The sequence below is a fragment of the Manis pentadactyla genome, chromosome 3, assembly GCF_030020395.1.
Source record: "Manis pentadactyla isolate mManPen7 chromosome 3, mManPen7.hap1, whole genome shotgun sequence".
Taxonomy (NCBI): Eukaryota; Metazoa; Chordata; class Mammalia; order Pholidota; family Manidae; genus Manis; species Manis pentadactyla.
Window position 1 is genome coordinate 147,574,196 of NC_080021.1, and position 13,448 is coordinate 147,587,643.

General features: G+C 41.7%; 1 protein-coding gene across 5 annotated transcripts in view; it reads right to left on the minus strand.

Moving 5' to 3' along the window:
• The window catches only part of PCSK5 (proprotein convertase subtilisin/kexin type 5), a 452,855-nt gene that overhangs the window by 36,286 nt on the left and 403,121 nt on the right, over positions 1–13,448 (minus strand). For 3 of the 5 annotated variants that reach the window (XM_057498570.1, XM_036893448.2, XM_036893450.2), the window contains 5 exons: positions 12,421–12,463; positions 9,787–9,923; positions 8,765–8,965; positions 4,210–4,290; positions 106–189 (listed from right to left, as the gene is read on the minus strand). In XM_057498570.1, coding sequence (XP_057354553.1) covers positions 106–189; positions 4,210–4,290; positions 8,765–8,965; positions 9,787–9,923; positions 12,421–12,463 — 546 coding nt within the window. The remainder of the gene's footprint in view (positions 1–105; positions 190–4,209; positions 4,291–8,764; positions 8,966–9,786; positions 9,924–12,420; positions 12,464–13,448) is intronic. The other 2 variants (XM_036893449.2, XM_057498569.1) reach the window with 1 other exon arrangement.

Below are 13,448 nucleotides of genomic sequence, written 5' to 3' on the forward strand. Positions count from 1 at the left end.
GGACAGATGATGAAGGGACCAGATCAAGTCCTGCAGGCCCTGTACATAAAGGTGTTACAAAAATTGTCTTGGCCGCTGCCACCTCCTGTCACACTCCACACTGACCTTTTGGACAGGAAGTACACAGGGTTGCAGATCCATTGCAGGTTTTACAAGAAGAATCACAAGGCTGTTGTTTTCCTAAAATGTCTGTGTAGGGAAAGAAACAAGAAGTCAGTTTTCTCTGAACAGGCTCTTAGTACTAGTGTTGGAAAAGACCTCACAGCTAATGGCATTTTCCTTCCCACCCAAAATAGAGTCCCTTCGATTTTACATTAGCCAAATGTTGACACCTGTCCTCTGTCTATCATGTGGACTTTATTCATTTATTTTTGCTCTTCCTCCTTCATCAATCGTTGATTACCAAGACTTTATTTGCAAACTTCCAGTGCCAGGATAGCCTTAAATACTGGGGGTGTATTTGAACTAACAAATGTTACTTCTTTCATATAATAAAAACACATAGGGGAGAGTGTTTGTGTGCTTGTATGTAGGGAGATAGGTATGCGTGCAGGAAAGCATTTTTGAATCAAAGCTAATTACTTCTTTCCCCAAGATTCTTGGAGATACTTCTTTCTCCAAGATGATAACCGAGAATGCAGTGTATTTCATGGAGAAATGTATTTTATTTTATTTTCCTTTATTTCCCCCCTTTGGAACAAGATTTCACAATTAGTGAATGTTTGGATCTCTGTTCCTTCAGAGTAGCCACTGTGGAATGCAACCTCAGTCTATCTCATCTTACATTTGTCTTAAATCATTGTTAAACATCAACATGATGGAGCCACTTGCAAGCTTTCTGCTTGGTTGGTGATAAGGAGGCCATCCCAGGTCAACACACCAGGTGAATATAACATGACAGGTGTTTCCCTCTCCCTCTCCCTCCACGAGCATTCGATGGGCAGGCTTTTCTAAGAAGTCAGAAACTCCACAGTTTGAGACATACACAACAGCCTCAGTGACATCCCTCAATCAGTACACATTGAGATCTTGACTAAATCTCAGGAATTGCCTGGGAATCGGGGGAAAATCAGACTTGCACAGGGGAAATTTAGAAAAAAGAAGTTCTAGCTCAGAATGCATGGTAGGAACGACCCTGACCCTCAGTCAGTTGTTATTGTTGGTATCTTACAATTCTTCTCCATTTCCTTCCTCCCTTCCTCCCTCCCTCCCACAGTCCCTTTCTCCTTTCCTTCCTTTCTTGTCTTTCAGTTGCTCCTCCCTCTTCCTGCAGGTCAGTCTGGCAGAGTTGGTGCTCTAGTCGCACCTGCCTCAGATCCCAGTTGTGCTGTTTACAGAGGGTAACCATGGCTACAGTAATTAGACTCCCAGAGTCCTCCTTTCCATGTCTCTTAAATGAGAGAAGATGATTCGTCCCTTGCAGGGCTGTTGTGAAGACTCAGTGAGACAATGTGTGTAACGTGCACACACAGTGGCTCTGTGATTGTGGTTTCTTCTGCTTCCTTTGTTCTCTCTCCCAGTCTCCTCATTTGCTACCAATCCACCCCTGCTTTTGAGGCTTTTATTTCCTTCTCCCTTTCCTCTGTTCCATACCTCTAGTGGCACCAGTCGGCATTGCTTGACTGCTGTGATGGTGCTCATGGTTAATAAGCTGCTGAGCTTTGCTTCAGAGGAAAATAGATTCAAAGGTAGTAGGGAGATAGGTAGGCTGATTGATGTAGGTACAGATAGATACAGATATAAATGATGGTCCATCCTGCCATGCTAAGTGGCAATTTTCCCCCTAGTTTGGAGAGGATGCTAAGTGGCAATTTTCCCCCTAGTCTGGAGAGGAAAATTTGCCCTGGTTTTCTACTAGACTGACTCATGTATTCTCCCTCAGGGGATCTAGGAAGAGTTCAGTTAGCCCTGTGCAGAGCAATGCTAGTCATAGAATTATCACATAAGTGGTCTTCATGCTTCTCAATATGACCGAGTGTTTTTCTGAAGGCCTTTTTAACCTGACAGTATTACTTAACCCAAAAGAGAAGGCAACAGAAAGATAAACAATAATTCTGTTGCTGACATCAGTCCTTACTCATTATCAGGGAAATGCAGATCAAAACCACAATGTGATATCACCTCACACCAATTAGAATGGCTTTTATCAAAAAGACGAGATAACAAGTGTTGAATGTAGAGAAAAGGGAACCCAGGGGCACTGTTTGTGGGAATGTAGATTGGTGCAGCCACTTTGGAAAACAATATGGAGGTGCCCCCGCAAATTAAAAATAGAACTACCTTATGATCCAGCAGCCCCACTTCTGGGTACATAACTGGAGGGAAAGAAATTTCAAAGGCCTGTCTGCACTCCATGTTCATTGCAGCATAATTTACAATAGCCAAGACATGAAAACAACCTAAGTGTCTATTGATGGATGAGAGGATAAAGAAAATGTGTGTGCATGTGTGTGTGTACAGTATATATGTATACATACATAATGTTTTATATATATATATGCTATATATATCTGTAATGGAACATTATTCAGCCATAAAAAGAGGAAAATTCTGCCATTTACAACAAATGGTTGAACCTTGAACATTATGCTAAGTGAAATATGTCAAAGACACGTACTGTTTAATCTCACTTATATGTGGAATCTAAAAAACAAACAAACTCAGGAACAGTGAGTAGATACCCCCCAGAGGACGCAGAGGTGGGGAGAATGTGTGAAGGTGTTCAAAAGGTATAAGCTCCCAGCTATGAGATGAGTAAAATCTGGATCTGTGATGTGCAGCATGGTGGCTGTAGTTCACAATGCTATTATATACTTGCAAGTTGCTAAGAGAATAGATCTTAGAAGTTCTCAGAGCAAAAAAAAAAGAAAAGGTAACCACAAAGGCGTTGGAAATGTTAACCTTACTGTGGCAGTCATTTTGCAATGTGTATCAAATCCTCACATTATACATGATAAACCTACACAATGTTATGTTAATTATGTCTCAATGAAGCTGGGAAAAAAAAGATGTTTACTTAATGGCTGGGAGAACTTATTCAGAGGATAATAACAAAATAATGTTCATTAGACATTGGGCACCTTGAAAATCTTTAATATTACATACATATATATATCTAAGCTATTATTTTCTTTTGATTTTATTCTATATTAAAATGTATTTACAAAGATACGAGTTTTCAAGAATTTTCTCATATCTGTGAAAAATAAAATGTATATACACAAACACATGTATTTATAATTACACGTTTATCATATTCTGGCAATTTGGTATTTTACTCCGATACAATTGGTATAAAATTCTGTAATGTCTGCACATCTCCACTAGAGGGTACTCTGTACACACAGTTAACAACTAGGTTCTTGGGCAATGGATTAAGTCACCTCAACCAGAGCTTTTGATCATAAAAGATTACTGACTTAATCTCAGTAAGTACATTTTGACTTTAATCAATCCCTTTTTTTTCCCCACTTCAGAAATTCTGTACTGGAAAAGACTTCAAAAAAAAAAAAAGGAAGGAAGAAAATCACCTTGACCAAGAAAATGTAGGGTTCTTCAGAAATGACTGTAGCCTAACCATGTAAAATGTATCACACATGGTTCAAAATGTAGAAAAGGCATACATCATGAAGTCTCCCTCCCAATTCCTTCGCTACCCTTTTTGTACAAACTATCTATTCACACTGTTTATCACATTGCCTTTTTTTTGGTAACAGTATATTTTGGAGACCATTCTTTATCAGTACATTAACAACCTCCATGTTCTTGTTTTGGCTCCATAATATTCCATTGCATGGATGTATTGTACTACATTTTTCTAGTCTCCTATTGGTAACCATTAGTTTTTTCCAAGCTCTGCTATTTCAAATAATGCTTCAGTGACCAGGAAGGCAAAAGGTGCTTTTTCAGCCTATTCAAAGACATCAGCAAGGACAGAGGCTTTTTTAGATAGCCTCCCAGCCATAACCACTTCGCACGTCAGGAATGTCCTTAAATGTTCTAGAAGTCTCCACTGCTGAACTTCCTCCCAGTCTTTGCCTTGCCTTGGAGCACCCCCTTCTGTTTTATATCATGCGCCCCTCCTCTCTCTGTATCTGTCTTAGGACTATCTCCCCATGTGCTCCTCGCTGGCCAGTTTTTTGATTGGTCTGTACGTCACAGAGACTCTTGATTTGTTGTGATTTTTTTTCCTCCCTATTTCCCTGTTACCTCTTTTGGTTTGAAACTTCCACCTTCGTCGCTTCTGCAGCAGGCTCTTCACCAAAGATGGGCTGGCAGTGGGCACAGGCTCTTTTTTATTAAAAAAAATAAAGTGTTTTATTTTTTTTACTGTAAAAAGGATAAAGGAGCTAAATTTCACCTATAATCTCACCACCCAGAAATGGCTGCTACATATACTTGAGCACAAAGAGTTTCACTCTTTATGTTGAATGTGAGAATATAATTACATATGTGTATAAATGTGTAGTTATTTATATCTGCATATATAACACTGACCCTACACTTTGCATTTATGTTACAAATCTTTTAGGCATTTTCTCTTGCTATTAAAATTATTTGTAAACATTATTTTTAACAGCTTGCATATTTATTTTCATTAACCATTGTGGGTAAAATTGCAATATTTCCAGAATCTCTTGCCTGGCCTTAGTGTATCTACATATTAATATGTGTTTCCAAGGGGTGGAGGGAAGTAGTCCATCTCCGTATCAATGAGTAATTACAGGGGCGAGGGAGGGCATATCTGGACGGAAGAGGGTGGCTGGGGCCCCTTTTTATGCAGCCGGGTCAGGAGAGACATGGGAGAGCAGAGGTGGATGACTGCTTGTGAGCAATAACTGGGTTTCTCCCACTTTATTTCTCCCTTTGACTGATTTTGGTTTCAAATCTGAAATTTTCCCTGGGATTTCCCCCGGAGTTACAACCATAATTCACTTAATTTTTTGTTACATTTTTAGTTTGCTCTTTGTTGTTGTTATCATTATAAATAAAGCTGCTATCAACATCTTTGAACACAATTTTGGTTAAGTCAGGACTCTGCTTGGCTATGTGGCATCCAAACTAACGATTATTTGCTGTCTTCTTTCTGGGACTACTTTTCCCAGACTGCAAATTTCTTTCTTTCATGAGGTAGGAAAGGCCGTTTTGAAAGTGATGTAGTTTTTCATGTGTTAAAATGATCAGGTTAAAGGGTTAGGGAAGGTTTAACTTTTATTGTGTTATATTATGTGCTGGAAGCTTACGTGCATCCTCATTTAATCCTCAAAATGACCTTGGGTGAGATGGTTTCATGTTCTCACTGTATAGATGAGAAAACTGAGGCTCAGAGAGGATGAGTAATTAGCTCAAGGTCACACAGCTAGTAAAGAGCAGAGTCAGGATTTGAATTCTGGCATACCTAACTCTGAAGCCTACAGCCACTGTTTTCAGTAATTTATTTGGATTTTAAAATAGTTTGGTAGAGCTTAAAGCAATGGTGTACTGGTAAAATGGCTCTTTGGAAAGCAGAACAAAACAAAACAAAAACTTGATTTGTAGTGTTTGCCAGTTTCTGTGCTGTAAATACTACCACCATAGTTGATTTCAAGCTGCCAATGGTCTCATAATCCGATTGTAGTATTCCTGGGTATTGAGCAATCAGTGCAAGTGGAGACACGTGGCTCCTTTATGCTGCTGGGCCAAAGATTTAATTATTTACTTAGAAACATCTGTTTCTACAGAGTTCTGATTGGTTAATTAAGTAAAAACAGTGTCCTCATTTCTAAGTGAGACAACTATACATCTACAAAGTCCTCCTAAAAATCAAATTTTCATGGCATCTTTAAAGTTCTCTAAAGTTCAGCTACTGTTAGGCAACATCCCTGCTGTCGAGATTTTTTTTTCACAAATGAGTGGCTTTTAGTGTTTGTGACTGACTCTGGGATTCCAGTCTTCCTCAGATCTTAGGAATTAAGATCAAAAGACAGGCTAGTGATAAATTGTCAGGATGTGGTCAAAGATAAAACGTCAATTCCCCATGTCTGAGCTTTGTAGATTAGCCTATCATCAGAATATGCAATTAGAGCCTGCTACAAGCATGGTTTTAATAATGATGGAAATAGGGTGGGTAGGGGAACTGCACCAGAATTATTCCTAGGACTTTCTAGCACTATGGGGGGGAAACCCACTTAAGAAATCCAAATGATTTAACAGTAATAGAGTAAACTGTTTCCATTTCCAACAAAGGTTTCAGAGCCCATGGTCTGCCACGTCTGGATGTGTCCACCAGTGGTGGCTCTGTGTGATGCCTGAACCACTGCTGAGGCCATGAGCAGCCTATCTAATACTGGTTCTGTTACTGCCATGTGTGGACACTAGACTAATCTTCACAATATATACTGACTGGAACATGGGATCTGGGGATGAGCTGTACTTAAATGCAGTGACTTTTTGGGGTGGGAAAAACAGAGTTGAGGCATCTTGGGAGATTACTTGGTGTCAGCTGGAGGATTTTGCCAGGCATGGTCTGATGTGTAGGGGAACCTCCATCCTTGAACCAGGGCATGAGGTATTCCCCCTGTATTGGAAGTTGACAAAAAATGATGGCCTGGTCATTGCCACTCTCATTATGAGTAACCACCTTATTAAAAGAGAAATTCAGTGAACTCTAGTTGGATTTTCCTTTCAAAGGCATTTCCCCAGCACATGCTGATATGGACGGTGGGGGCGGTTGTAGTCTTTGGATGCAAGCATGATCTTTTTGTTTCCACTGGGAAGAAATGTGGGTGAAGGAATGAGCCATGTCTGTCTCATCTTACCATTCCTGCCAGAATATGAATCTGTTGACAGCCACCACCACACTTTGCTGGTACCCCCAAGGCAGCTACATTCTCTCATAAACCCTCTGTGGTTTGGGCTCCCTCTGCGTTAACCCAGGATGACCGCAGTCTGCCTTCTGTCATCATGAAGGTATAGCTAATTAGTGCTTGTTCTCTGGAACTCTCCACTCTCCTATTTACACCCTCAACCTTGTTTTTTAAGGAAAAGAAGTCAGGAGAAAGATGTAGGCATTGGCTCAAATACTCCCAGGGCTTTATGGAGTGCATTTCTGACTATCCATTTCAGTGATGCCTTAACTATGTGGTGGAAGCTGAGCTATAACCTTACCTTGCTCAGGGAAGGAACAGCTTTTTTCTCATGTTAATAGTCTGCATGTCTTATTTGCTAGATCATAGAAGTGGAAAGTGCAGCCATGTCATTGACTTTATTGCTTTTGTCCAGCCATGAGAAGCATTCTCATCTGCTTCCCGAATCCCTTATTAGTGTTAAATCCCCAAGTGGACTAATTCCTTCCTCTCTTCAAAAACACTGCATTTTGATAGTAGAAAATGTGGAGGGGTGGGTGTGGTACTTTCACAAAAGGGAACCATCAAGGCCTGATTTTTGCTTTGCGTAGTCCAGTTGAAAGGGACATGTGATCATTTGGGGAATCAAATCTGCTCTGACTCTTGGCTCCCTGGACATTTTCATCATCTGGATGCCAGATAAAATACAGATGTTCTGAGCTAGAAACACAGCACCAGACTATTTTCCTCTTGGCTTGCACTGCCTCTTAAATGCCTGAATGCCAGACAAGCTCGTTTTCAGCATTTTGGTCCAGCTATAATTCATGGAAGATATCCCAATCTGGACTGAATGATTTTCTTCCTAGCTACATCTCTGAAACTGGCCCGTGTTCTCTGTGGCCTTTGGCTGCTGGGTGTGTGATAGTGTCCAGGCTGCTCTTCCTTTAAGTCACATACACAACATTGGCAGAGGAGACAGCAGCCATGGACGTCCGTCCTCTGAAACCCAGGAGAGCCTTTTCTCCTGCTCCAGATCTAGCCCTCTCTCCAGCCCTTAGAAGACTCATCCTGAGCAGACCTCCTTTCAGTTGCTCTTGCTTCTGCACTGAAATGACCTTTTTAACAAATCTTTGCCTCAAAATCGAGTGGAGAGTATCTCTTGCTTTGTGTCTGCATAGAATGTGAGTCAGTTTCCAGCGGGAAGATTTTGTTTTTTAACCACCTCAAACGTGGAGAGGTCACCAAAGTTTTTAATTATCTTGCAAGGAAGCGTGTGACTGAGGCTCCAGGGTGAGGAGGCCAATTCTGGAATCTCAGATGGGAATGCACATGTGCAGCCCTTTACTGTTGGACTCTGAGCTCCCATACTCTTCCTGCCTCCGACAAGCTCCCCACTTTCCCCATCTGCAACTGGAAAGAAGAGCTTTGAAAGGCAAGGTTGAATGATAACAACTTCTAATAATCCAGCCAGAAAGATCAGCTGTTTTCGTTTATGTTCCAACACTTTAGAGCACTTCTTTCTTGTCTAAGTGAAAAAGCCTACCCTCCTGTTAGTTTTCCTTGTCCTCAATAAAGAGGTACATGAATGTGGTAGAAGCTATCCTGAAATCTTTGAGAAGACAGCAGTTGGGCCATTTCTCCATACGACTCTCTTTACATGCTCTGAGGTCTACTACACCCAGGTAGAAACTCAAGTGGCCGGATCAACTGTAAGTTGACCTTTGGGTTCTGCTGGCCAGGTGCCAACTGACCACAGCCTCCTACCCTCTCACTGTGAGCATCAGAGAGGCCCCAGAAGTTGCCAAACTGGATTCTCACTTCGAACATCTGTTTCACTGCTCAGCCTTCATCTCTTAGATATCCTGAAAGTAAGAGTTAAAGAGGCAAGGACAGGGGTGGGAAGGTGACTAGACATTTGTGATCTCTCGGGTGGCACATACCATTCCAGAATTTGCTGTCCCCCTGGGTCTGGGCTGGATCCGCACATGTCCCCTGCAGCAGCTGCAGTCCTTCTCGGCAGCTGCTGCACTGATGGTAGCGAGGGCCTGTGCAGGTTCTGCAGGCTGGGTAGCAGGGCTCACACTCCCCCATCCCTGAATTGCTGTAGAAGCCAGGGCCACATTCCCTCACACACGTGCCGCCTGCGTAAGAACAGAGAAAGCATAGAACCCTGGATGGCTTAGCTTGCGCTCTATGAAAGGCCTGGTTCTAAACAAGTGGAAGGGAATCTTGGGAACATTTTTGTTTGAGTTTGTTTCTAGAGAAGTCAAGATGGCATTAATTCATTTCAACCAGGAAACGTGTCTGAATGAATCCAGTACTTTTAAGGTCTCTCGTAACCAAAAATTTAAATTGGTTGTCAGCTCAAAGGGTCAAGAGCACAGAATAAAGAATTATACATTCTCGAGGCCTTAAAAACTACAAACGAAATGAACCTGTCTCTGTAAAGGACCATTGGAGTTCATCACGGGCTGTCTGTTCCACCTCTTGCACAAACGTTCAAGAGCACTGGACTATTAGCTCTTCAACTGGGAGATTCACAGTGTATTTCTTTCCTAATCATCCATTTCCATCAAAGTCAATGAGTTGACCAAAGCCTGAGACACAGGATCTTGTTTAGCTTTGGTAGTGCTCAGGAGCACCAGACGTGCAGTAAGTCTCAAGGGAAGACTCCCAGTTCTGAATATTCCAGGTGACTTCAGTTCCAAAGTATTTACCTTCCTCTCCCCCTTCACTCTTATTTCCATCACTTAGGAGATATTTGAGATTAATTAGTGAAATAGGAACTATCTTTCAGTAATAAAAGCAGAAGTAAGTCCTGGCTGATGTTCATTTTCAAACTAAATTAAAATTCCTCACTGGACAAGAGACACATGAAGACTCTGAAACCAGCCCAACTAGTGCTCCTATTCCTGCAGGGAGCTTTGTTCTCACTTTATACGAGGCTATTTTTCAGGCCTACCAAAGAGAAAGAAGCCCTCTTCACACCAGTGACACTCGTTCTGGTCGCAGTGTCCACAGTTGGTACCACATGCTTTGCATTCAAATTCTTCACTGTAGGTCTTCTCTGGGCAGGTGTTGTAACAATGGTGTTCAAACCTAGGAGAGAAGATGGAGTTCCTTCTGTGAGCTATGTCAATGTATTTCTCTTAACCAATCGTAATTTAATCTCCTTATATACGTCTATGTGCCATTTTAAACAGGTGTACGTATTATGGTTTCAAGGAAGAAAACTTCATCTTCGTCTGTGTTTGTCTTGCAAACAAGTCATTAACAGCTCTTTCTGGACTCTCAGGACGTGTCAGCAGGGCAGCTGTGAGGAGGTGGGGGCAAAGGAAGGGATACTGATAGGTTTTTTTGGAGTGCTGGTTGTGTCTCAAGTATTAGCCCATTTAAAACTCTGCACAACCCCATATAGTAGCTATTACTTATCTTTAATTTCTAGATAAGAGAAATGACCCTCGGGGTTATGTGCTCAAAGTCACATAGGTAGTAAAAGGTGGGACAGTGATTTTCACCAAGATCTGTTCAGACAGACAGGCAGCTTCTGTGCTTTGGCCACATTGCCCCTGCAAGATCTGAAATAGCTCAATGTTGAGTTCAAATAACTTACCAAATGTAACCAGATTATTAACAGCAAACTGCCTTAGCTTTTATGTACATATATTTTTATACATATTACTTGTTGCTCTCATTCTGTAGTAGATGTTGTAATTCAAACTCCACTGAATCACAGGCTCGTTTGAATGGGGAGTGAGTGATGGAATCAAGTTGACTTTTGCCCTTTGTTGAATTTCATAGCATCAACAAGATCTCAAGGGAAAGCTTTGCATTTCTTCATCAACAACTTCTATGTACAGTGTTTTCTTAGCTGTATTCAAAGTTACTAAACATTTGAAAGAATTATAAATGTGTGTTTATTGAAAGAAAAATCTCATGTTCTACCCTTAGTGATATTGGGCATGTTCTTTCAGCGTATTTGTCTCTTGAAGAGTTTTATGAAGCAGATGCTCATTAGTGAGCAGTGGTGAGCTGAAGAGACTGATGGGGCTGGTTCCGAAGCCTAACAGAGGATCACAAATAATGGAGAAAGTAGGTTCAAGTCCAGGGGTGTGTTCTGGTGTCAAAATGAACGAGGGTAGAGTTAGGCTGGAGGGCTGCAAAGTTATAAGAGGGACACAGAGGAGGATTCTTCACCCACTCATGCACGGTCACTGTTGGAATCTAAGTTTTCCTTCCTTGGTACTTCGAGGAATATTTTGCACCCCCAGCCATGTGACCTCACCAAGAATGCTTGCATTTCTACTACTTGCCTCTGCTTGGGATGGTCTGTGGCAGGCCATTTGCTCAGTAAATGCCAACTATGAACATGCTGACAAATGACCTTCTGTTCATTTATGGTTAATCTGGTGTAACTTGTAATAAGCAGGTCTGGGGGCCTCTTCTCCGCCCATCCTCCCCGTTTCAAATAGAATAATAATTTAAATCAGTAGGTCAGGAGTCCAGTGGTACAGAGACACATTCAATAGAGAGAATGATAGGCTACTCTAGAAAAGTTTAATTAAAACCATGAGATTAAGTAGTGATAAGGTTAACTGATCATTTTAAACATGTTTCAGCTTGTTGGGTTTCCCTTTCTCTGCCATCCTCCTCACCCTTCTTCAGGTCTTTCTACCTCCCACCACATTTCGAGTCCCTTAGAATGTGATGGAGGCAAAAGGCAGTGTGGTGACAGGAGGAGCTGGCTCACAAAGTTGAGGTGACCCAAATCTAGACCCTCTACCTGCTGGTGGTGCAACCTGAGGGGACCCATAGCCTCTCTGAGCTTCAGTTTTCTCTTCGGAAGAATAACATTGATCCCACATCCCTGGCAATGTTCTTGGAAAGGTGGAGAGAAGAAATGGACGAGAGAGTTTGTTTATCACAAAACTCCCCAGTCCTTAGGGTGACGGAAGAATTTGGCGGCCTGTGCATGAGCCAGGCCTTCCTTTTCTTGCCATGTTTTATTAGTTTTTCTCCCAAGATAGGTACCATCATACCTGGAAGGAAGACCAGACTAGAAAGGGGAGGTGACATTGAGACACATCATCTTTTAGTTGTAGATAGGTACGTACTGGAGAGCTTTGGGGGTGATGGTTATCTGTGCTTCATTCAACCTTGCAGTCTGTGTGTCTCACTACCCAGGGGGTGATTAAGAGCTAATGGAGTACCTGGCTTCATCCTGGACCATATGACTCCTGTTAAGGACAAGCTCTCCATGCAGACATTTGGAAACAGCTTGCTTACAGTTGGGTATATTACTAAGGTCTGTTCATAAACAGCAAGGTCTGAATCTTGGTAATTCATGGCAAGATTCCTAGACACCAGTGTCAGGTTGGGTGACTTCCAGGACCAAGAAAGAGAAGGCCTCCTTTCGAGGCAAGGAAACAGCTGGGCTTTTTTTGCTAAATCCAAGAATTGTTCATTAAGAGCCTGACAGGGCAGAGTTGCTTCAGGCTGCAGAGCCTGTTTGGTTTAATCACTGGATTTAGGATTAAATCAGTAATGCTTAAACTGCAGAAAAGTTAGTGTCATAAAAAAAAAAAGCCAGACTTACATGTAATACCCCACAGTGCATGATATGCAGCTTCCTGGGTCATCTGGAAAAAAAGTACAGTAATGAAAAATAGTAATCTCCAAGAGTTCATCATTTGGAAAAGTGGGCTATGGAAAAGCAAGCTGTGGGTTGAGACAAATAATCTTCTGGGATAGTTTCATGAAATGCACTCTCCAGAAGTATTTGAACAGATTGTACCATTTTTAATTAGTAGCAAGATATTTACTATGATTTATCTTTATCAAACTAGTAAAATAGGAGTTCTCATAAATACTTGGCTCTGGTTTTCAAAGAGGAATAGGCTCAAGCTACTGGGTCTTCAAATTGCAGATCAAGAATCATCCACACTGAGAAACTCCTGGCTTCTCCTGAGGCAAAGGAATCAAGCATGTGTGCGCAGACACACACACACACACACACACACACACGCACGCATGCACATGCATGCACACACGTACACGCACACACACACACACTGGAAGGGGCTGCAGGCTTCCAACCCTGAATGGTGGGTTTTCTGTGAGTTACCCCAAATGCCTGCCAATGTGAAGGAATGTCATCTGTTAGGCTCCTTTGAAATCTGGACAGTTTTGTTTTTCCAATACAGCATCCACTGCATTCTACACTTCACAACCCTCTTAAAGAAACTGTTCTGTTCTCATTAAGTACAGTGATTCAGTGTGTCCCTCTTGGCTCAGAGGAGAACTCTTTCCTACAGCTTTCAGGAGACTTAATGAGAGAGAAAGGTCTTTGAGAATCACTAACTCAGTCTTATTTCTCTCCCTCCTAACCCTCCCCAAAAGATGCCAACTCCCAGATCCAATTATTAAGGAGTTCTGTGACTTCCTGCAGCCTGCAATTTTTGTGAGTTAAGAGAGTTACCCCCAGCAAGTGTTGTTATCTGTTATACTCCAGTTCTGCTCTTTTCATTCTAATAGCAGATGGAAAACAATTGATTCTTTAAAACATTCCTCTTGGTATATGATGATTTTATGTCACCTTTAAGTTTATTGAAACTGAACAAAGCT